We start from the raw sequence: 25,353 nt of genomic DNA on the forward strand, positions 1-25,353 counted from the left end.
TATGTCTTCTTTTGAGAAATGTCTGTTCAGATCCTTTGCCCATTTTTAAATCTTATCTTTTTTTTTGCCATTGAGTTGTTTGAGCTCCTTGTATATTCTCAGTATTTGTCTCTTTATCCATTTGTTGTTGAATGATGCACTTGAAAATATTTTCTCAGGTTTTCTCTTCACTCTGTTGATTTGTTTCCTTTTCTGTGCAGAAGCCTTTTCGTTTGATATAGCCGCATTTATCTATTTTTGCCTTTCTTATTTGTGCTTTATCAAATGCTTTTTCTGCATCTATTGAGATGGCCATGTGGTTTTTGTCCTTTATTCTGTTGATGTAATGTATCAGATTTATTGATTTGTGATTTTGAATCGTCCTTGCCTCTCTGGGATAAATCCCACCTGATCGTGGTGTGTTATATTTTTGATGTACGGTTGGATTTGGTTTGCTAGTATTTTGTTCAGGATTTTTGCACCTTCATTTATCCGGGATATTGGGCTGTCGTTTTCTTTATTTGTGTGCTCTTGTCCAGTTTTGGTATCAAATTCTGGCCTCATAGAATGAGTTTGGAAGAATTTCTTCCCAATGCTGGAGCTAGTGGAGTTACTGGTGGTGGCAGCAGGTCTGAGGTGGGTGGCTCTCAGACTCTGGGAAGCACATGCATTGGCTCCGTTTGTCTTGGGGCAGCCTCCTTGCTGTGCTAGATTGCCTGTTTCCCAGGGTGCAAGGCTCTGTGTGGGCTCAGGTGCTGAGGTCATGGTGGGTACATCTGGTGTTATGATGCTACAGACCTCTCGAGTGGATATGGTTGGATGTTTCCCAGGGATATGGAGATGCAGGGTCTGTTGGGCTCTAGGGGTGGATATATTCTGGTGGTGACTTTGCTCTCAAAATCACATTTTTCATTTTGATTTAAAAAATATTCTTAATAAAGTTGAGGTAAGTCAAACAATCATGAAATTATTGCTCAAAGAGACTTTACAAATGGCTTGATTCAGTCTCCGTTTTCCTGCCAGTAAAATATCATTATCTTGAGGACAACTGAAGACTAAAAATATTGAGTAATGGTGCCTGGCTCAATTAGCTCTTTAGGTAGAAAAGCAAGGAGTTAATGAAGGCTCTCAGTGATGGTGGTAGCAGTGGAAATGGAAAGTTGGTGACGGATGCGTAACATATTTAGAGGTCACACATACTGTGTGAGGAATCAGAAAAAATAAACTCTTTGGGAGGCTGAGGTGGGCCGATCACATGAGGTCAGGAGTTCAAAACCAGCCTGGCCAACATGGTGCAACCCCATCTCTACTAAAAATACAAAAACTAGCCAGGTATGATGGCTCATGCGTATAATCCCAGCTACTTGGGAGGCTGAGGCAGGAGAATTGCTTGAACCTCGGAGGTGGAGGATACAGTGAGCCGAGATCATGCCACTGCGCTCCCATCTGGGGGACACAGCCAGACTCTGTCTCAAAAAACACACACACACACACACACACACACACAAACAAACACACACACACATACCCCGTAATAAACCCTAGGTTGAAGGAAGAATGAATGAAACTTCAATTGAAATAGACATCAGAAAGAGGATTTGGTTTAGAGAAGAAGTTGCTGAGCTTGATTTCATTAAGCATGTTGAGTTTGAACATCTATATGAAGAGATTAAAGAGGCATTAGAGATGCCTATGGAGCTCAGAGACATGTTAGTCCATACAGTATGTTCCTCAACAATAATGAAATAAAGAAAATAAAAAAGCTTTGCTGTTGTTGTAATTAATATAGCATATAATAGCCCCTGCCATATAATGGGTACTCAATGAAAGAATGAGGATTTGTGAGAATAGGTTAGATCTTTGCCAATGAAATAACAAGTGAGAAGAGAGGATGGGAAAAAGTTAAGGACAGCATCTTGAAAAGTGCTTACATTTTAGAGAACAGGAGGCAGAGGAAGGGCTAAGGAAGGATGGGGGAGAATCAGCATGATAATGTTAATTGAAGATAAAGTACATGAGAAGATCAAGGGAAGAGACTTGAAGAAAAGAACACGAAGATCAAGAAAAAGCCATAATTTTGGGCAGTTCAATTATTGGTGCTTTCAAGTGAGTAGTTTCGGTAAAATAAGAACAGTGGAAGTTTATTAGAGGCAGTGAGTATGTGCATTTTTTTAAAAAGAGGCTTGAGGATAAGGAAAGGATAAAGAGAGAATATTAAGAGGTATCAGCACTGTAGCTTTTCTGAAAGTATAGAGATGTTTGTGGAAGAGAAGTGATTTGGAAATACAAGTAGGAAGTGATATATTTGATGGAAGAAAGTTTTGGAGGATGTGGGAGGGGATGCTGCTAAGCTCAAAGTAGAAAGGGCTAGTCCTGGAGGTGTGGGAGGAGTGATACTTTGTCAAAGATAGAAGTCATAGTACAGTAGAAAGATGCATACACAGAGGGATTATGAAATGAAGTGGAGGAGAGTCATAGAATCTCAATTCATGTGACTTTAGTCATAGTAAAGTACTGGGCAGGGTCATTTGAAAGAGGTGAAGAAAGACATTGGAGGCTTGGCTTGGCAATAACTTACAAGAAATAAAGGAAATAATGTTTGAATAGTAATGAGGGTTGAGCTGAAGTTGAACAATGTGAATTTGTGGTAGCCTCTCCTTATGGCTCATCACAGATTAATCTAGATTGTAGTAGAGCTAATGGGAGGAGAAAATGTCCCATCTCTAGGGTATTTTCATTGTCTTCCTCAACTCATCCCATAGGCTTATAAATTAAGTACTTTTTACAACAGTGCTCTTAATAGCAGACTCATATTTTATTTGGGTTTCAGAAATCAGGCAAGAAATGGGATAGTCCTCTTATTCTCTTTCCTTATTCCCTTAGTCCTGGAAAGGGAGTTACAGGTTTTTGAGTAAGAAACATATTGTGGACCTTTTCACAGTTAAAGATGGAGCTGTATCATTCTTTTTAATATCTGTGTAGAAGTCCATCATATTAAATTACCACAGTTTTTTGCTATTCCTCCACAGATTGGCATTTGAGGTTCTTTGGTTCATTTGTAATTATAAAACAGTGTTTTGATGACTGGATAATACACATCATTGTACACTAATCTTATCATTTCCTTTAGATAAATTTATTGAAGTAGAATTTCTGGATTAATAACATAGCCATTTCCATTTTTATATATCTTTCTAAATTACTGTCCATAAGCTTATCATTTTGTACTCTGACCAACCATGAATGAGAGTTCTGGTTTCATCTTAACCTTACTGACACTGGATATTATCATTCTTTTTTAATCCTTGCCAATTTGAAAGTCTAAAAATATCACGTTTTACCTTTAGCTCTCTAATAACCAGTGAAGTTGAAGATATATTTTTGTGGTGCTAATTTGCGTTTTATAAGGGTATTGTTAATTTTTTAAATAATCTATAAAAATTCAATTTATACTAAAGATATTTATGTGGTCTTTATTGTATACATTACAAACATATCTTCCAAGTTTTCAGTCTTTTAGTTTGAGATATTTTTTGCCGTATGGACAAATTTGAATGTAGTCATATCTATTAATTTTTTTCTTAATGGTATCTGCCTTTGAGTTACTGGAAAGATTTTCCTCAATTCAAGATTATTTTCAAAAAGTCACTTATATGATTATTCAGTAATTACATGATTTTACTTTTATCATTAAATGTTTAAATTCATTTGGATTTCTTTTCCAAATTCCTAATTTCTACTAATTTGAAGTGTACTTTTCTTACATTTTAAAATGTTTAATCATTTTTATTAGCTAGTTTCCTTATATGGAAAAGGTAATACATGTAGTAATAGCAAAAAAAAATTTTTTTTCCAACAGTGCAAGAGGGTTATTTCAAATCTCTCTGACCACTTTTAGTTACAAGAGTTTCTTGTTCGTACAGTACATTTCTAGAGAGACTAGCATACCTTCTTAAATTCTGTTTTATTGATTTGCCTATCTAGTCATGGTTCTTTCTATTCCTAAATTAAACTCGCTCCTAATTGCTTTTCTTTTACAGAATTTTCCTGGCAGTTTGTCTAATGGATTATTAAGGGAAAGTTAGAGACATTTAGAAGCCACTGTCAGAAACTGAATCTTTGCCTAATTGGTTTTTCTTACATTAAGATTTTTTAGGAGAAAGAAAGAAAGAGCTTTGGTAGATGTTTTTGTAAGAAAAACTAAAAAAAAAAAACAATAATAAATTTGCAGGTAAAGCAAATGAAAAGAGAGGCTTAAACTGAGGTTTGTTATATCTTGAAAACAATTTAGCAAACAGGAAGTTTCACAGTTCTTAAGTCACATGAGGATAACAGCACAATTAGTGGGTTAGGTTGATTTAAAAGACTAATGAACCTTTTCTGTTAACTACCTCTCTTTTCAGATATTTTTAGGCAGGTGGTTAGTTTCATTTCTGCTTGGTTCTAGAGATTTCACTGAGTTGATGATGATTTGACAAACAATGTTGATTTGGGGAAATGTGATTGTAGTTATCTCTAGAAGACTTTGAGGTCGATTGCACTGCTGTATAACCATGTATGCTCTGTGTTGAACTGAGTATTTTGTGTGTGTAGAAATGTTTTGTGTGTGTTTGGTTTTGTTTCTCTACATAGATAACACAGCAAATTCCTATGCCTAGTAAAACCAGACTCTCTGAGATTACTAATAACCTCTAGTTGTGATTATTTACTGACTTTTTTTAGTTCTTCATCTACTCATCTTCTCTCAATTTAAGGACAGGCTAAAATTTTAGCCATGCAATTTTCAGATTATATAACCTCTGTTCCAATAAATTGGGTAAAATATTGTGTACCTCAGAGGACTGTCATAGGGTTAAATTAAATAGTATACTTGGAAGCGCCTGATACATATCAGTTATAAACTTAGAGGCCCTACCATGTTCCCACTCACTAAATAGACCAAACTGTCTTCAACATCTAGTAGCAACTCTTTTAGTTTTACTTCAATAATTATACTTTCTCTTTTCTGTACTCCTCTACTAGCTCCTCTTCATCATCATTTAAACATGCTTGAGTTTTTTAATCATTAAAAAAAAAAAAAAAGACTGCTATCTCCCACACTGTTCCCAACCAAGTCCCTGCAACAGGCATCTCCTTTTTCCTCCTCATGGACAATTATTTTGCAAAATGTTGCTCAGTTTAGGTTTGTCTGATGTTTCCTTATGATTTGATTGAAATGATGCATTTTTAGCAAGATTAATGTAAAAGTGATGTTGTGCCCATCTCAGGGTATCATCTTAGAAGTCTGGTATGTGAGATTGATATAGCTCATTACTGGTCACATCGACTTTGATCACTTGGTTAATTAAGGTGGTATGTGCTAGGTTTCTGCAGTGTTGTATTATTTTTCACTTTGTCATTTTAAAATATTTTGTAAGGAGATACTTTGAGTATATACAAATGTCCTGTTTCTCAACATACACTTACCCACTAATTTACCATCCGTTTTGGATTCTTGACTATGACAGTTATTACTATGGTGTTTGTGAAATTGATGATTTTCTATTTCTATCATTCTTTAGTAGTAGAGATTCTTAAATTGAGGTCTCTGCTCTCTATATACATCTGTATGCATCTGATTGTGGAGAAAAGTTGCAGCATTGACCAGATTTTCAAGAGATCATCAAATGGTGTTATCTTTTTTCCATCTATCCCTACGTTTTCAACTTTGTGGTCACAGTATTGCCATTGGAGTAGATGGAAAGAAAACCTTGTGTATTTGGCTTCTGTTTTTGATCTGTCTACATAGCTTATTTTGAATTCCTTTGAAGAGATTCAGTTACAGCAGACCACAGTATACCTGAGGTGAATGAAAGTGGAACTGCAGTGTTTGTTGTTGTCCTGTGTTGTCAAGACTTTGCTTTTTGTGGCCCATAGGTGGTGAACCATTACATTTTGATCTGTATATCTCTAGTTTTACCTCAAAGAATGTGTGTTTTCATCCCTATGGAGTTTTTAAAAAGTCAAATACAGTATTTAGTCTGTCTGATAAGTAAGATTGCTAAAAGTTTTAGATTTTTAAAAATAATATTACCTTAGGTTATGATAACAATTTCTTTTTTGTTCTAAGCTATGCTTTCTTGAATATATTTTTGTGAACAAAAGCTTAATGGAAACCTTAACTGAAACATGAATTTTTATAAGAAGTAGTTTGTATTCTTGCTTTGTCGCCAAGGCTGGAGTGAAGGGGGTTGATCTTGGCTCATTGCAACCTCTGTCTCCTGGGTTCCAGTGATTCTCCTGCCTCAGCCTCCCACGTAGCTAGGATTACAGGCACCTGCCACCACAGCCGGCTAATTTTTGTAATTTTAGTAGAGACGGAGTTTCACCATGTTGACCAGGCTGGTCTTGAACTCCTGACCTTGTGATCCACCCTTCTTGGCCTTCCAAAATGCTGAGATTACAGGCGTGAGCCACCGAGCCCAGCCAATATTTTGACTTTTAATATCCCAGAAACTATTTCTATGGCTTTGTCCTTTATACAGCTAGCAAAAATGAGATTCTTTTTTTTTGTTGTTGTTCTTTAAGAACTACTAAGTCACTTCTACCTATGCTTTTTTTTTTTTTAAATCTTCTAGAACAAGATTGCTACTCTGGTAGAAGAGAATTAAAATATTGCAGTAGTGATATATTTGAAGGATTATTCATGAATTGATCTTATTCTTGAAATGGATGATTCTCTTGAGTCTAATATAGCTTCCATGAAGTTTATCATTTTACAACATTATGTAGACACTTGAAATCAACTAAGCTCTACTATACAGTGCAAAATTCAACAGTTTATTAAAATAGGATAGTATGCAAGCTTGATTAAGCAATGCCTCTTTTCTACACTTGGAAAATCAGTACATTGCTACTCCAGAAATTTATTTGGATATTAGGTCTTAAAAAAATAGAGATATGTTTTCCCCTCATCAAACATTTAGACCTTTTTTTGGATAATTACTATAGGGAAAATTAAATTTTAAGTGAGGAGTCAGTATAAGTAAAGACACAGAGATTGTCTGGTAAAGCAGTATGGTGTGTACATGTGTAGAAGGAGATAGCCAGTTTATTGTCACAGAAATACCACATGTGAGGCAACTAATGTCAGGAGATGGTGTTGGAGAGATAGGTAGATGCCGCATTGTGATAGGCTAATATGCCAAATTAAGGAGCTTGGACTATTGGGAGGTGATCTGAGAGGTAAGGAGAGCCTGAACTAGGGAAGGGGTAGAAAGGGATAAGTTCAAGAAACATCGAAGGCTCTGGCATGGGTCAATGGTGCTCACACCCCAGATAGAAAATAAAGAAGAGAAGCAGGTTTGGAGAAAATAGGATATTTTCAGTGTTTTACAAGGGACCTGAGGTACTTATGGGGTCTGAGGGACCCCATATGAGGTACTAATGAGACTACATGATTCTGAAACTTAGGGGAGTGTCAGAACCCCAAGATTCTGGGGGGTCATTAGCATAAAGGTGGTAGTTGGAACTATGTGATTGAGTAAGATTTTCAGGGAGGTCCTAATAGGGTAAGAAGAGCTGTGTGTTAAGGGTGTAATTCTGGGCATCACCCACATTTAATGGACAGGCAGAGAAGACAAAAGAGTTTTCCTAGGACAATGCAGTGCCATGGAGACTAATGAAGGCGATTTTTAAGGGGGGGAATAACAATATACATTTAGCACCATAATCCTCTGTCTGTGGTTGAATGTGCAGAAGAAACATGACTGAGGTTTTCCTTTTTTAGCAGAACATGAAGGATTTTGATGAAAAGTAGTTTTCTATGTTACTAAGGACCTATAGTTTAAGGAAAATATTTTTTTCATATCTATAGTAATTTTTTTATTACAGTTTACTTTATTTCCTACTTTTCTCCATTACTAATTTTCTTAAAATTTATTGGAAGACCTAAGTCAGTTTGCTATTGGCCAATGTAAAATCTGACTCTTTTTCTGTTTCTAAGTGTGTAATGTTGTCAGCATCGAGCATCACACTAAACCTCTATTTTGATGATGACTTATGTTTACAAATGTTACAGTCTCCGAGCCTTCTCACCTAGCTTTTTGATCCTCACAAGAAGCTTGTGGGATAGGTAGGACAGATATCTTCATTTTTCTTTTCCAGTTGTGGAACCTGTGCCCTTGTTTAATTATGTTCTTTGTTCATAGATAGCTGTTAGTTTTTTATTTCATTGGGTATATAATCTAAAATGTTAAGGCTGAAAGGAACTTCAGAGATCCTCTTTTTCAATATCTTTATTTTAAAAATGAATAAACAGGCCCAAAGAGGTAAAATCAACTTTCCTAAGATCATATAGGCAGAAAAAGCAAAACAAGATCTGGAACTCAGCTTTATTGATTTCTGGTCCCTATAACAAGAACGGCAATTTAAATTTGCTTTACAAGTAATGTTAGGCCAAGCTCTGCAACTTCAGTATTCTCATTTTGCTTTTATGTTTCTTGGAAATAGTGTGCAGTTCGTGCAGCCACAGAAGGCAGAACTCTCATTTTGGAAGGTTTGGAAAAGGCAGAGAGGAATGTTTTGCCTGTTTTGAACAACTTGCTGGAAAACAGAGAGATGCAGCTTGAAGACGGACGCTTCCTGATGTCTGCTGAGCGTTACGACAAACTTCTCCAAGTAAGAGAAGAAAATCCCACTGCTTTGTCTTTGCTGTCAAGCTGTGGGCAGTGCCATTTTATTGTATAGGACATGGCCCTATTGGAAACAGGACAGATGTTCAGATGACCCTTATCTTGGGTAAATTGCTGAAGTCATGAGTTTACAGTTTTACAATGCTCTTCTGTTTGTAGACTTTGTCAAAAGACCCCCCAGATTTTTACTGTCTTTTTTTTCTGGTTAGTCTAGTAACTATTCTCTTTTCCTTTTTTTTTTTTTCCTATTTTTTCTTCTTCTCTTTTTTCCTCTTTTCTCATCTCCTTTTTTCCCCCTTCTTTCTTTCTCTTAACAACTATTTAATAAAAGGCTAATGACTTCTAGATAGTGCTAGTCACCAGATACAAAGCTGAAGAAAGTCCAGTTCTTAGCTTCAGGAAGCTCAAGGTCCAGTAGGTATTGACAGAAATGAATAAAATATTTAAAGGATATCCTGTTCTGATGACCCAAGCCACCAGCATCACATGCTAGGGTTGCTGTAGGAACCTCCTAACTGTACTCCCTGCTTCCATCCTTCCTTCCTGACACTGTTCTCAACACGGCAGTCAGTGATCGCCTTAACAATGCATCCATTTGGGGACATTCCTATACTCTAACCCTGATGGCTTCTTGTTCCACTCAGAGTAAAATTCAGCGTTTTTACAATGCAGTACAGTACCCTTTGTTGTCTGCTTCCCTCTACTAGAATATAAGTTTCACAAGGGCAGGGATTTTTGTAACTGGTATTATCTCAAGTTCCTAGATCAATGCCTGGCACATGGTAGTTGCTCAATAACTATTTGTTGAATGAATGAATAAGTACCATGGAATGATTAAATGCTGTGATAAACATGCATATAAAGAGTACAACAACTGGGGAATGTGGGGACTCTTCAAAGGCTTGGGAGATGGGTTCATGTAATGTCACAAATGACAAGAAGACATTTAGCCCTTGTTCATCCAACTCAAGCAGTACCACACTGGATCTCTGTGTGGTTAACCCAGCCTTCTATGACTGACTGCTCTGCCTGTACATTCTAGGACCTAGAGTCTCTCTCATACCTGTTCTGTACATATGTGCTACCTTACTACCCCAGGTTGGTTGCAAATTGATCAGGAGCAGGATCTGTGTCTCATACTTCTTGATCTTGCTCCCAGGGTGCTAATATGAGCCCAGAACACACTAGGCCCTAAATAATGAATGTCAGTGCCAGAGGGTTTGATTGCACTGATGCTGCATGGCTGGCAGGGCCAGAAGCAGTCTGTTTCTTTACTATTTGTGGGAGTTTCTAGATGATGCTTTCTTGTGAAGTACAGTCATTTTCCTCTGGATCTATTCATGGAGCATCTCGTTCTGATATAATCAGAAGGAGATAATCAAGGATTTAATCAAGTAGAAAAAGTTAAATTCATTTATTCATACTGTTAAATTACCAAAATGAAAGCTTTTTAATTTATTTTTTAAAAGGCTGTTATGCAGAACGTTTTCTCTTTAGATGCTTTCTAATTACAAAATAACTACTTGCTACTAGAGATTATATTAGTGTTCACCATTTTTAGTAAATAATTTGGAAAAAAATACTCAGAATATGGAATTTTTTTTAAAGTATAGGAGTTACTTCACAACAAAAAGTTTGATATGTTCTTTATTCTTATAGTAGATTCTGTGCAAAGTTATTGAACATATTACTTTGGATAGAAATTCACGATATGTGAGTCAAAAGAGGTTTAGTGACTGGGTGCGGTAGCTCACGCTTCTGACCCTAGCACTTTGGGAGGCTAAGGCGGGCAGATCACCTGAGGTCAGGAGTTCAAGATCAGCCTGCTCAACATGGTAAAACCTTGTCTCTACTAAAAATACAAAAATTAGCTGGATGTGGTGGCATGCACCTGTAATCCCAGCTACTTAGGAGGCTGAGGCAGGAGAATCGCTTGAACCCGGGAGGCTGAGGTTGTGGTAAGCCAAGATTGCACCACTGCACCTCAGCCTGGGTGAGGGAGCGAGAAAAAAAAAAAAAAAAAAAAGAGATTTAGTATGCAAAGAATGCTTATTATTAAGTGAGAAGGGTCTACTACATTTTTCTCCCAAAGTAAATATCAGTATAAACACATAATTTTTTATCGGTAAAGGTTATTTCTGTGTTCATAGAATCTGTCTCATAAGAACCTCACAGCAGATAGGCAAGATCCCTTCACAAAGCACTATCATCTTATGACAACTTTTATGCTAAAAAGATTCTAACACCATAACGTAAGCCCCATTTATTTCTAGGTAGCTTTGATATTCTAAATTTAATATCTCAAAAATGTTATTGGTTTCATAAAGGTGTTTATAGTAGAATTCTGTTATTATGGAAAGAGATACAAAGTTCAGTTTGTATGAACTTTATATTTTATTTAACATTTTTGGGTAAATGAAAAAGAGAAATATTTAGTCAGCTCTCTGAAGTTTCTACTTTTGGTTTCTCAGACAGGGCTAGATCTAGACTCTCACTTTCTAGTGTTTATGACGTACTGTCAGTGTATTAATGAGATGTATGATTGTTGATTTTGATTCATACCAAATGATTGAAATAATTATTTCAATAATTATTTATTATTTTTAAAATTAATTCATGCAGTCAACAGACATTTGTCCTGTTATACACTAGAGGTAATAAGTCCTCTCAAGAGTGTGGAGCTAGCATGAGACAGTCATGTATAGAAGCAAATGCACAAATAAATAATGATAGAAGCTTGCATAAGATAAAGTAAAAGGGTACAAAAATGATTCTGATGAGGGAAGGGGATCTGAGTTTTATGAAGATGTTTTTTGTGTTGAGCTTTGACTGACCCTTGTGTTTATGCTGTGCAAAGTGGAAAGGGTGTTGTTCCAAGAAGATGGAGTCGTGTTGGTGAAGCAGCCTCATGTGTTTGGAGAGCTGCAGTTGGGAGACGGATTGGAGCACAGGATCACGGAAGGAAGGTCAAGGGGACGGGCGTGCACTGGTTGCTGAGACTGAGAGAATCAGAGCTTCTGCCAGGAAAGGCCTTGAGCGCCTTCTTAAGAGTTTCTATATTGTCATTTGGGCTGTGAAGAGTTGCTGAAAGAAGTGGACGCTTCTCTCAGAATGTACAAATGTGCATTCGTACAAACTTAGTCAATACTGTAGATCCTGCTGCTGAAGAATGTGAAGAGCCATTGATAGAGTTAGGCAGAGAAGGAAGGAAATGAGATTTAACCGGTGCCTGCTATGGGCCACTTGTTTGCACACACATTTTCACATTTAGTTTTCCTAGCAGTCACAATAATGTAGATGGTATTTTTCCTACTGAGAAGGCTAAGGTTCCAAAGGTATAATGACATGCATGTGCTAACATTTAGTAAAAGTATACATCAAGCAGTTGAGCCAGGATTTGTGACTCCAAAACCCATACTGTTTCCATTCTCTAAACTCCACTATATACTAGTTGCAGGACCATGGGACAAGTTATATAACTCCTTTGAACTTTAGTTCATTCATTCATGTAAAAAGGAGATTGTCTATATTGGATTCTGGTGAAAGTTAAATGAGAAAAATCCATGGAATGTGCTTACCACATAGTAAGTTTCCAAAACATGTTATTAAGAGTAATATGCCTTGCTAGGAATACCCATAAACATAATTATGTATTTAAGGTCCACTGGTAATCAATCACAGCTCTGCTGGTGACCTGCCCATTGGGGACTACCTTTGTTACAACCTCTAGTCATGTCTTTTCCTTACCCCCAACTCTTTCCCTCTGTGTTACTGACTAAAGCTTGGAGATCTGACCCAAGTCTCCTTTATTCCTTGATGTGTTAACTGCTTTCCCTTTCAAACACCCCAGTCTTCATGTTGTTGTGAGACTGCCCTGGCATCCTGAACCTGACTTCACTTTGCTGCCTTCCTTGACAGTTTGGTTTTGAGAGTGTTCTCCAATACAGTTTTCTCAACAGTCAAGTCCTAAGTCCCTGGACTTGGCAGCTCTTATAGTTATGATCTGTATCATTTATGCTATAGCTTCTGGATCTCTTACTTTTATAGGATCATACCAAAAAAGAATTGGATTCTTGGAACATTGTCCGAGTTAGTGAAAATTTCCGAGTGATCGCCTTGGGCTTGCCAGTGCCAAGGTATTCTGGGAATCCATTAGATCCCCCTCTTCGTTCTCGATTTCAAGCCAGGGATATTTATTATTTACCCTTCAAGGTAAGTATGACCAAGGATAATTTATTTTTTAAACAGTTTTTCTATTTATAACAAGAAATTCAATGCTATAAAAATGTTACTGCATTTTTAAATGTCTTCCTCAGTAGGTCATGGAAAGATGAAAATAAAAAGTAAAGAAAATCTCTGGAAACTAGGAAGAAAAATTATTATGGCATTATTTGAAGGACTTTTTAAAAGGCTGGCTTTTCTTTTAGAAAATGAAATGTATCAATAAATGATTTTTTGCTATTAAATATTTAGTGTCTGCTTAATTAAAAGGTTGATTGTGTCTATAAAACATTTGCACTTAATCCGTTACATTTCTTTTTAATTAATTTAATATGTTTCTGTATTACTTTAGGACCAACTTAAATTGTTATATTCAATTGGAGCCAATGTTTCTGCTGAGAAGTAAGTATATTTTTATAAATATCTGGACACTGAATATTGAATTTGTTGTCTGTTCATTGATTGATTCATTCATTCAACAACTGGAATTCTTATAAGAATTTTTCAGTATTAGAATGTTTGGTGATAAAATTAATAAGATATCTTTGGCGAGAAACTCAAGATCTAATAGAGTTGAAAGATATGTGAATAGCTTTGGTTAACATGGTATAGTAAGTGCCATAATTTCAAAATATTGAGGGTATTAGTTGAGATTTTATAAGGGCTTCACAAAAGCATTGGCGTTTGAAATGGGTCCTAAATAATGAGCAAGTTTTTGCCGGATAGAGAATGGAATCAAGGAATTCGAACAGAATAAGTTTTTTTTTTTTTTAAGCATGGTATGTGAGAGTTTATGCCTTGTTCTTAGGGCCATAAAAAACTCTTGAAAGGCTAGAGTTTAGGTTTGGGATTACGAAATGTGAGAGATGAGGCTGTCAGGGTAGATTTGGACCAGGTGGTGAGAAACCTCAAATATTGTGATAAATTTAGGAATATATTTGCATCTAATCAACTTCTGAATTTTAAGTAGGATATTATGATGTGGAGCCATTGCCCCTTAAGAATTAATATTAGGGATCATCTTTTTAGATTAATTAAATTGGCCCCTGTATTTTATATTTAACAGACTTACACATTTTATGTTTTAAAACTATTAAAATTTAATATCATTTTTCCCCTAGAGTTTCTCGGCTCTTGTCCTTTGCCACAACTCTGTGTTCCCAAGAATCTTCTACACTTGGACTTCCAGATTTTCCTTTAGACAGTTTAGCAGCTGCAGTACAAATCTTGGTAAGTAAAATAAATTAACGACTGGCATACCCAAATATGTTAAAAAATTTGAAAGTTAATCATTAGGGATTAATGACTTCAGTTTGCTTTTGTCGTACTCTTCTATAAATATTGTAAAACCTGAGATTAATTTGTTGTGCAGTGCAGTAAACTGTACAGAGACCAAGGACGTGTTCTGAGCCCCTGAAGAGCTTTCAGCTTTGGAGTGGGAGCTAGACATGCAATCTCAGTGAAGTCCTACAGAGGAAAGGAAGGCTTTAGCCTGGTCAAGTAAAAGGTGTGCTGCAGTGTAAGTTAGGCCTCAGAGCTGTCCTTACCTGAGTTAGAGGAGCTAGGGCTTTCACACTGCTCTAGCTCCCATCAGTCTCTGTGTCATGGTTGTCTCAGGGACACAAATTTCTAGATACTAACTGCTCTCCCAGCATGTGTGCAAGTGTGGCTTCAAGAGCCCAAGGATGTCTTCTTAGAAAGACCTACAGCAGTTGCTGTTGGAAGAGAAAGCTAGGAGGCACAAGAGAGAATGCAAACAGATCTGAGGGGATCTGAGAGAGTACAGGCATTGTCCACTACAGTTTCACAAAGGGCATGGCGGTCATGTCTGGAGTGATAGAAATGCCTTCCAGGCAAGAAGTCAAAGCACAGGCAAATGTGTTTAATCACAAAAGGGCCTAGTATCTTTGGAGAATGAGAATAAGTTGTATCCCTAAAGCAAGTGTGTGTGGTAGAGGGAGAAGTTAGAACGCTATTGTGAAATGTTTTGTATGATGAATGAAGTTTCCTGGATTTTATGATGTGGAAAAAGTGGCTTATCAGAGAATATTAAGTAGGTGGGCTATGAAGGTGACCAGACTTATGTTGGAGGAAGACACCTTTTTGGCAGTGAGGGAATGACTAGGAAGCTTTTTTAACACTCAGTGAGACCCTGTGGAAGAGGGCACCATCCAAGATAGTGGGGATACTATCTTAGGCAAGAGACTTATATTTAAACTTTTATGTATGTATGTATGTATGTATGTATGTATGTATGTATATATGTATGTATGTTTCCTGTGAGTCAGGGAGCCTAGGTATTGTTGACATTGTTCTTTACATCCAGAACAGAATTTCTCCTCCTGTTTATTAAATCTTATACTTTTATCGAATCTTTTTGTTTTTGCTTAGAACATTTTATTTTGAAAGTTCTCAAATGTAAAAAAGTTGAAAAATAGTAATTTCATAATCTCCTCACCTACAATCACCAATTATTAATATATTGGTACATTTGTTTGCATGTGCTTTTTTCTTTTTTTTTTTTTCTCTGAACCATTGGAAGTAAATTGCAGTCAGTACTCTTAAATACTTTAGTATTAGTTCGTTCTCCCGCTGCTATGAAGAAATACCTGAGACTGGGTAATTTATAAAGGAAAGAGGTTTTACTGACTCACGGTTCCACAAGGCTGTGGAGGCCTCAGGAAACTTACAATCACGGTGGAAGGGGAAGCAAACACGTCCTTCTTCACATGGTGGCAGGAGAGAAAAGTGCCGAGTGAAGGAGAGGAAAAACCTTTTATAAAGCCATCAGATCTCATGAGAACTCACTATCATGAGAACAGCATGGAGGTTAACTGCCCCCATGATTCATTTATCTCCCACCGGTCCTATGCGAGCTACAATTCAGGATGAGATTTGGGTGGACACAACCAAACCATATCAGTATGCAACTTCTAAGAATTAGGACATTCTTCTGCGTAACCAGAACAACATTATCACACTTCATATCATGTTAACAGTAATCCATAATATCATCTAATAGATAGTTCATATTGAAATTTCACTAATCGTTCTTATCAATAGACTCTTTTAAAGTGAAGTGAACAGAATTGACAGTGCAAATAATGTGAGGAAGGACTTGAGGATAATGAATACTTTCTAATTTTTGTAGTTGTAACTGTGGAGCTAAGTGAATGTGGGTGAGATTAATCTAGGAATAAAAGGGGATCAGGTACTTTGGGATGAATAAGGTAGAGACATGTATTCTGTTTCAAACGGGGGTCTATGGGATATTCATATAGTCATATGTAATGAACAGTTGAGGGCTCAGGTTTAAAGCTCAAGAAAGAAGTCAGGACCAGACATAGAAGTGTGGGAGCCATCAATACATAGAAGATAGATGAAAGATGGAAATGAGTAAGCTTACCCAGGGAAAAGGCAAGGAATGAGAAGAGAAAATAATGAATATTTGCTTTTGTAGACTTATAGAAAATACCAGACACCTATTGGTTACTTTTATAAGTCAATTTTAATGTATGTACATTTCAGATGTTTTCTGTGATTATTTTGAATTTTGCTCATTCCTATATATTTTTGCTTCTACATAGGATTCCTTTCCTATGATGCCAATCAAACATGCAATCCAGTGGCTTTATCCGTATAGTATTTTACTAGGTCACGAAGGGAAGATGGCTGTAGAAGGTGTTTTAAAGGTGAGTATCTGCTTCCATTTCTTTCCTTTCTTTTCCCATTTTCCCTTCTCTTGCCTTTTCCCATCTTCCCCTTACTCCTTTCCCCACCTTTCCTATTTTTCTCTCCCCATCCTTATTTCTTCCCTTTCTCTTCCCCTCCATTCTTTACTAGGCATGGAGGCATCGGCATTCCAACAAGAAGACAGCTGTGATAAATAGGGCAGCAAACAAAGAGTGGGTGGTGTGGTTGGGAGATTTGTTGTGTTGAGCAAAGAAGTAAATAGATTGAGCAAATGAATGAATATATTGAGGATAATAAGAGCTATGCTTCTCACTGTTGGATAAGGGATTTATAACTATGGAAAAGGGGAAGGCAAGAAAAAACTCTTAAGGTATTGGATTGGAATTGGTGTTATTATGAATCATGGGTTTTTTAAAACAATATATATGAACAGATAGTTACAGATAGAGATAGTATGTGTATATGTATAAATACACATATTGTCTAGCTGTCTCCTGAGAGAGCCTAAAAACTATGATGTTCTAGTAGCAGTGATCACACCAAGTACCTGGACATTGGTTTCTAAATACCATGCTCTCTCAAAGGATCAGGTTAGGGAATGTAGAAGATGAGCCTGGACCATCTTTTTGTGCCAGAGAGTAAGGAGATATTCAACAAGTGATGTTGATATGTCAAAATGATGGAGTTCCCAGGTTGAAGTGGCTGAAATCTGGGACAATTTGAGCATAAAAATAAATGATGATGGTAATTGGTTTTAACCTGTTGCATAAAATAGGAATCCATGAGTCCATGCTGATATAAATGAACAAAAAATATAGAGATGGGCATTCTCTTTTAAAGTGTAAAATGCCTACTTGTGAATCTAGAAGGAATTACATAAATAGAAAAAACACCATTTGGCAACCATCAGAGTGGCAGTTAATTTAGACAGGAGTCATCAAAGGGTGTTAAAGCTGGCAGGCGGAGCTTCTATGAGGCACAGGGTATTGGCATAATCTCTGAATATCTCCCTCCAAAAGACTCAGTTGACTACCAAACCAAGAAAGTGGTATTTTTACAGTAAACTTCAGCTTGACCACGTGGGACAAATTGACCTTGTATGCCTCCCAAATTCCCCATTTCTGGGGAATTTTTGCTGAGAGTTCATGATGTATGTTTGGCTATGAGGAAATATTGTAGAGTTCTAGATTGAGGGCCATTATATAGAACATAGGCCTCTATTCTTTAAAACTGTTCAGACATGAAAGACAGGGAAAAACATAGAAATGTTTCAGGCTAAAGGAGACTGAAGAGATTGGATTGCTAAATGCATCATTTGTTCCTGAATTAAATCCCGAACCATTAGAAACAAGTGACAATATTGGCACTGTTCGTAAAACTTGAATAGGGTCTGTGGATTGGATAATAGTGTTATATTAAGTGGATTTCCTCATTTGGAGGCTTATGTGGCAATTACACTGACCACAGTTGTTGTTTTCAGGAAATATCAACTGAAGTGTTTAGGGGTATGGGGACATCATATCGGCAGCTTGTTCTCAAATTGTTCACATAAAGATCACTGATAAAGTAGGCAGGGGGAGTAGGAGGGAGGGGGAGATGTGCTTAAAAAATGTTAACCATTGAGGAAACTGGTTGAAGGTTATTAACTTGAAAAGCGAGCATTTTATATAAAACTGTGGAACTTGCTATAGAGCTTTCATTTAAACTAATGAAGGCCTCATTTTTTTGTCATAAGTGGTTTATAGTATGTGGGGCATGGTTTTCTTTCAAAATACGTGTGGCATAATTTCAAAAGGCCAATCATACTCTAGAATGTCTTATAACTGTATTTTTAAAGTGTTGACCCTTGGTAGAGACTTACTGGCTCACCAAAGTTAACTCCTCCTTATGAAAGATGGTTTTTGCTTTTCTTACATGGTTTGGCTCGAGGTGCAGATTTCTAAGAAATAGAATGTGAACACTAAGCTGTGTGGCTTTCTATATAGAAGGTTCAGTTTCTGGAGGCCAGGATTTGACAACTTGAAGCGTATGGAATGGTATTTCTCTCTCCCTTATCCTCAAATCTACCCAGAATCTTTGGGATACAGAACATCCTCTGTGTATGTATTAATAATGAGAGGACCTTAGAAGAGTGGAACATTGGATTCTAATTACATAAGTGGGATCTTTTTCAGAGCAGTTAGCCAAAGAACCCAAAGAAACAGTATTTTCATTGACTGGTTATGTCAGTAATAATAATAAGATTATTATACAGCTGTTCCTAATAGATAATGAGAAGAGGGGTATAGTTAGAGACAGAATCTAAAAGAGAAGCAAAAAGAAGCAAGGGGAAAGTGATGGTTAATAAAGAGACAAAGGAGGGAAGAGACAGCAGAGAATGGAAGCAGTGAAATAACCAATGATGAAAGAGAAGAAAGGTAGGGGTGTGTGTGTGTGTGTGTGTGTGTGTGTGTGTGTGAGTGAGAGAGAGAGAGAGAAAGGGAAAGTAGGAGGAGAAGGAGGAGGAGGAACAGCAGCAGAAAGAGGAGGAGGGTGGATATTAAGAACCATTTGGAAATGGGGAGATTAATTCATAGGCTCAAGGAGTCAGGAAATTCCCATCTTCTGACAATATAGTTCACTGCAAGGCTTATTCCAGGTGCTGGGGGAAAAGAGAACTCGAACTTATCTTTGATCTAATCAACCTCTAAGCTAAATTGGCCATTGGTCATTGAAGTAGAGTACCTAGTGTTTAAGATCAAAGGCCGTGACTCCAGATGAACTTTAATGCCCCTCAGCCCAATGTGCAGTGCCTTGGAAACAAGGGCACATCCTCAGGGAGGAAGAAACTCGTAAGAAGTTCTGATAAAATGAAGTTTTTTTGTGAAAAAACTGAGAGAAGATATTCAGTGTCTAAAAAAGTCAGTTACGAACAAAGGTCTTTACCTTTACCAAGAAACCACTTTGATGTGTTTCTTGGTCTGTAATTTCAAAACCAGTCATACAAATTTATTATAAAGTTATAGCATATCTTTAAAGAGTTGAATTTTCTTAAGAAAGTAGCTAGTGTTGCTTCATTTTTTGGTCTTTTAACCATAATTAAGGGGAATGTAGAAAAATGATTGAGTTTATATTGGAACAGAAATGATTTCAAATTTGAATGTGAGTGTTCTGAAAAGGAAAAAGGGATTGGTATTAATTAGATAAGAGGAGAAAGAGTATGGCTGCCTTCTCACCTTAATTATGTGAAGAGCTAGTTAATAGACATTTGTAACTCAGTAAACTGTCAAGTGGGAGGGCTTAAGTTCATTTGTCTGATCTTAATGATGTACTTTCTTTTTGTAAGATCATTACACAGTGATATATACAACCAGATTAGCATCTTAAATAGCTTTTCTTAAGAGTGGAAGAGCCAAAAAAAAAAAAAAAAAAGGAGTGGAAGAGTCTATTTATTGATATAATTCTTTGTGATCTGTTCTGGGAAGTCTGTGTGGCCTGTTATTGTAAGTTTCTGCATTTACCTCAAAGCATTGTTTTAAGCAAATATTTATAGATGGGTGAAATATTACATGTGCTCAAATAGTTTTGAATTAGAAGAGGTAAAAATTAATAAAATATTGTTAAATTTGGAAAAAATGTTTGCGTAAGAAATAGAAGTATGTATTATAATGGTAAATTAAGAAGGTATGTATATATACACATTAACTTTTCCTTGATAAATGATAATTATTTTTTATCCTAGATTATAGAAATTAATGTGTAGTTGCATTCGAATTAGATATCCATTTGAGTTTTAGTGTAATTACTTAATTAGACTGTATTTTCAAGGAAAAATTGTTAGTCACTGAAAATTCAATCAGATAGAATTCACAACACCTTTCTTTTTTCTGAACAAGCTATAAAAGTGGCTGGAATGAGTTTCATTCCTCAGATGGTGTTCATCATGCTCTAAAAACATGTGTCTGTAGTTATGAAATAATTTCTAGCTTTCAGTTAAGGATGTCTTAAAGAAAACCCACTTATTCTGAATCTGCTATACTTTGAGAATAGTATACTTTCTTACAGTTTAGTAACAAATACATCCAGGGTTCTAGTAATGTATATTGGCTCTTGGTCTCTACTTAATTAAGACTGCATCATAGCAGTGGTTAAATTGGTAAGTTCCCTTGGTGATTTAGAAAGGATATACTACCACCTATCCATTGATGATGTAATCTGAGCCATAGTTTTTTTCTAAGAAACTTGGATCTTACATTTAGTATTTTTATTCAGTTCAACAAATGTGCATTGAGCATCCATTTTTTGGCAAATTATGTGCATATAGAAATCTAGTGATACAGAAATGGATACAATCTGATTTCAGCTCCTGAGGAAGTTACAATATTAATGTCTGAGGTAGTTAATAGACATTTGTAACTCAGTAAACGGTCAGATATTTCAATAAATAACTATTTTAATATGGTGGGGGTTTTTTTTGTTTGTATTTTTAAGCAGTGTAGCATAATGATAACTAGTTGTGGACAAAGCAGTAATGACCTGACATAGGCCAGTGAAATAGGAATTAAGCGAATATGAGAAACGTTTCAGAGGAAGGATGATACATATTACTAACTGATGAAATATGAGGTGGGTTAATGGAGCTATGAGAGAAATTGAGAAATCAAAAATGTCCATAAATCCTACCTTGGACATGTGAGTAGAGTTGCTGTTAATTAATATGATAAAGTGGGAGAAGGAACACATTTGTGGTGGGGGCTAAATAATTCCATATATTAGGACCCTTCTGAATTTGGGGTTTTTCTGGTGGTTTTATCTAGCAGACTTGAAAATATGGACCTGGTTCTAGAGGTGTTTTGATATTAAAGATAAATACTTGGAACCCATTGATATGTGGGTGTTAGTTGAATTCATGGGGATGGATGTAACAACTTAAGGAATGCAAGTATACTGAGAGGAAAAATGTGTGTGCAGATTGAACATTTCAGGATTGGATCAGTAGGGAAAGAACCTTCAAATTGGGCAGAGGAAGAGTGGTTAGAGATAGAAGCAGAATGGCGGAGAGTATTCTTAGGGAGCATTGGGAGCAACTGTTTCAAGAAGAAAGCAATAGCAACAGTTTCAAATGCTGCAAAGATGCCTTGTTGAATGAAGACTTACAACATTCACTCAAAAAAGATTTTTCATTCCGTCCATCCTTCCATCCAGTCAATTAGCCAGGCACTATTGTGCTGGAGATGTATGCAACACGGGAGTTTCTACCTTCATGGAACTTATTTTTCTGTGAAGGGCGACTATCAAGTAAGTAAGTAAGTAAGTATATAATATGTCAGTTGAGGAATGGATGCTATCACTGAGAAGATGACATTTGAATAAAGATCTGAAGGAGAGAAGTCCTGTGGGTAAAAAGTATTTCAGACAGAAGGGATAACCAGTATAAAAATGCTGAGGCAGGAGCACACCTGGGAACTGTAGGAACAGTGAAGGACAGTGTATTGGGGCAGAGTGAGTGAAGGAGAGGTGATTAGGAGAGAAATCAGAAGGTAAATAAAGTCAGATCATGTAGGACTCTGTAATCCATGGAAAGGACTTCTGCTTTCAGCCTGAGTGAAGTGGAACACCATTTGAGGGTTTTGAGGAATGTGTTATATGAGTTATCATTTTAACAGGTTGATTGCTGAGTAGTGAATAGACTGTGGAGGGTATGAATGAAAACGGAAAAAAAACAGTTGGTAGACTGTTGTAGTAATCCAGTTGAGACAGTAATGTACCTTTGACCAGCTGTGATGTTGGTAAGAAGTTGGATTTGGGTTATGTTTTGAAGGTAGAATCATTATGATTTGCTGAAGGGTTGGATGTAGGGTTGATACAGAGTTAAGGATGATTTCAAGCTTTTGGACAGAGAAACATGAATGATGAAGTTGGAGATAGAGAATATGGAGGTGGTGGGAATATCAGATCAGAGTATTGGACATATTTGATTTAACATGCCTATTAGCCAAATGGAAATGTCAAAGAGGCAGTTGCATATATAAGTCAAGATTTCAGGAGAGAGATCTGCATCAGAGAGAGAAAATTGGGGTCATGATGGTTTGTAAAGTCATGCAAGTGATGAGCTTATTTAAAAAGTGAATGTAGACAGAAAATAAAAAGTTCCACTCCTGAAGTACCTTACTGTGTACTGGTCAAGAAGATGAAGAAGAACCTGCAAAAAAGACTGAGAAGGAAACAGCAAAATAGGAAGAAAACTAATTTATTTAATTTGGTAAATAGGATATCATTGATGAACTCACCAAGATCAGTGTTAGTAGAGTGATGGGAACGTAAGCCAAAAATCAAGGGGCTTACATTTTAAATTGGAGATGAAACTGAACCAGTGATTATATATTCATATGTATCAACCAAGTTTGATGGTGAACAAAAGCCAAAAGATGATAGATCACTTAAGGATGAGGTGACTGTTTCTTGAAATGGGGGAGGCAAACATTTTTTATAGGCAGAAGGGACAAAAAATGTGGAGTACATGAAAAATGTGGCCTAGCTAAGGTGGAAAAGGACATTTTCAGAGCACCCTTGTGTGTTGGTTTGAAATGATGGAAGAACATGCTTTCCACTCAGGAACTGGAATGATGGAGCTGCCATAATCTGATGTAGAAAGACTTCTAGGGGTTTCTGTCTACTCATGGTTAAAGCAGAAGTCCTTTCTACTGAAACAGTGGGTACAATAACCAGAATTGATTAAAACATCAATGATTTTGAGGATGAAGGAAAAATAATTTTGTTTGTTCATTTAACAAGCCGTTATTGACCATTAACTATGTCCCATGTGTGATTCTAGGTTCTGGAAATTTAGAGTGAGCCAAATAGATACTTTTAATATTGCCCTAATGGGGCTTGTGTTCTAGTAAAGTATGGAGGAGTATGTGTCTGAAAGCTCTGTTCTGAGTGGAGGAGGCAGCTAGATTGCCTCGTGACGGGGTGATAAATGGGCTCAGATTGACTTCTGAGGAGAATAGCAATGGTTTGTATTTGTTGCTGAGGGGCTATGAGAAAAGAACCCAGGAGAGACTGTGGCCACATATTTGTTCAAGCAATATGGTTTGCAGAATTTCACTTTCAGTGCTTAACAATCTAGAAAAAGATATGAAGAAAGTAGATGGCCTGATGGGACAGGATTGGGAATTGTAAGGATGAATATGGAAGCCTGACAGACCAGTATCCAATGTGATTTATATTTCATTTTATTTAATTATAATTCACAGTTTAAATAACCTAATTTTAAAGAAAGTGTATTAGAAAATGTTAGTACTGTTTAATTGAAATTCAAGAATTCATAGGAAATACTCATAAAGTGGTAAGTTAACAAACTCTTATTTTCTACCTCTTGCTAGGAAGTAACCTGAAATAATTAGGTTACTTGTCTATTGTCCTTCTGACCAGCTGTGATGTTGATAAGAAGTAGTTGGATTTGAAGGTAGAATCATTATGATTCGCTGAAAGGTTGGATGCAGGGTTGAGACAGAGTTAAGGGTGATGATTTCAAGCTTTTGGACTGAGAAACTTAAATGATGAAGTTGGAGATAGAGAATATGGGGGTACCTTTCTGATTAACGATCCTCTAAATTTTCTATGCCAGAAAATGATAATTCACCTTGCAATTTGAAGTTTTTACTATCTTAGTGTATTCTGGCCTACTATTTTTACTTTACTGAAATATTTTAGCTTGAATTATTTATGAGGACATAACCAGTATAGCAAGTGGCTCAGGACATTAGTGTTTATTTCTGGAATATGAGTCCTCTGACATCAATCCTGTATCAAATTAGATTGACACTACTCTAGCTGTGGTAAAAACATAATTTAAGTTCATTTATTTGTTTTCCGAGAATTTAATGAATCTTTGTTCTACTTTTTTTTTTCCTTTTTTTTTTTTTTGAGACAGAGTCTCGCTCTGTCACCAAGCAGAGTACAGTGGCACGTCTTGGCTCACTGCAACCTCCTCTTCCCATGTTCAAGCAATTCTCCTGACTCAGTCTCCTGAGTAGCTGGGACTACAGGTGTGCACCACCACGCCTGGCTAATTTTTGTATTTTTAGTAGAGACGGGGTTTCACCATGTTGACTAGGCTGGTCTTGAACTCCTGACCTCAGGTGATCCACCCATCTCTGCCTCCCAGAGTGCTGGGATTACAGGCACGAGCCTTCGCTCCCAGCCATTTGTTCTACATTCTAATGAATTTAATTACTTGAGTAGGTCTTGCTCCTTTCCTATTGAGTCCTCCTTAAAATACAGTGAAACTTTTTTTTTTCCATGAAATTAAGGTGTCTAATTGTTATTTGTCTACAACATGGAAGCAATTCTTGTCAAATTATGTGATACTGTGGGGATTTGCATATATAAATTGTATGAAATGTAGAACATTTTAATGGTAGTACAAATATACAGTTTTTTTTTTTTTAGGTTTGGGGAAAGGAGTTAGTGATTGTCTTGAGTACTTATGACATCAAAATGAACACTTGAACTGGGCTGTTATGTTTAGAATGTTGAGGTTAAACATGATTTCCTTCCTCCCAAATCTATTTTCTGGAGTTCTTTCATTCTGCTGAATACATGATGATCTGTTCTTTCACTGAGTTTCAACTCTTTCACTATAGTGATAATGTTCCAAAACTAGTGTAGGATTTTGGGGGTTAATTTCTGCTTATTTAATAGTAAAAATAAATTCAGTTTTTTATATTGAGCATGCTGTTATAAGTAGGGCATCGAACTTAATTTTCTATTTATTTTCATCTTTCACATATTTATCTGTATT

The 25,353-nt window shown here is 36.5% G+C and overlaps 1 protein-coding gene across 1 annotated transcript in view; it reads left to right on the plus strand.

Moving 5' to 3' along the window:
* VWA8 (von Willebrand factor A domain containing 8) overlaps positions 1–25,353 on the plus strand; it is a 402,889-nt gene that overhangs the window by 54,441 nt on the left and 323,095 nt on the right. Inside the window, exons 5-9 of the mRNA XM_011943037.1 lie at positions 8,470–8,637; positions 12,699–12,863; positions 13,225–13,274; positions 13,994–14,102; positions 16,460–16,564. Coding sequence (XP_011798427.1) covers positions 8,470–8,637; positions 12,699–12,863; positions 13,225–13,274; positions 13,994–14,102; positions 16,460–16,564 — 597 coding nt within the window. The remainder of the gene's footprint in view (positions 1–8,469; positions 8,638–12,698; positions 12,864–13,224; positions 13,275–13,993; positions 14,103–16,459; positions 16,565–25,353) is intronic.

The sequence above is a fragment of the Colobus angolensis genome, unplaced genomic scaffold (assembly GCF_000951035.1).
Source record: "Colobus angolensis palliatus isolate OR3802 unplaced genomic scaffold, Cang.pa_1.0 Scaffold214, whole genome shotgun sequence".
Taxonomy (NCBI): domain Eukaryota; kingdom Metazoa; phylum Chordata; class Mammalia; order Primates; family Cercopithecidae; genus Colobus; species Colobus angolensis.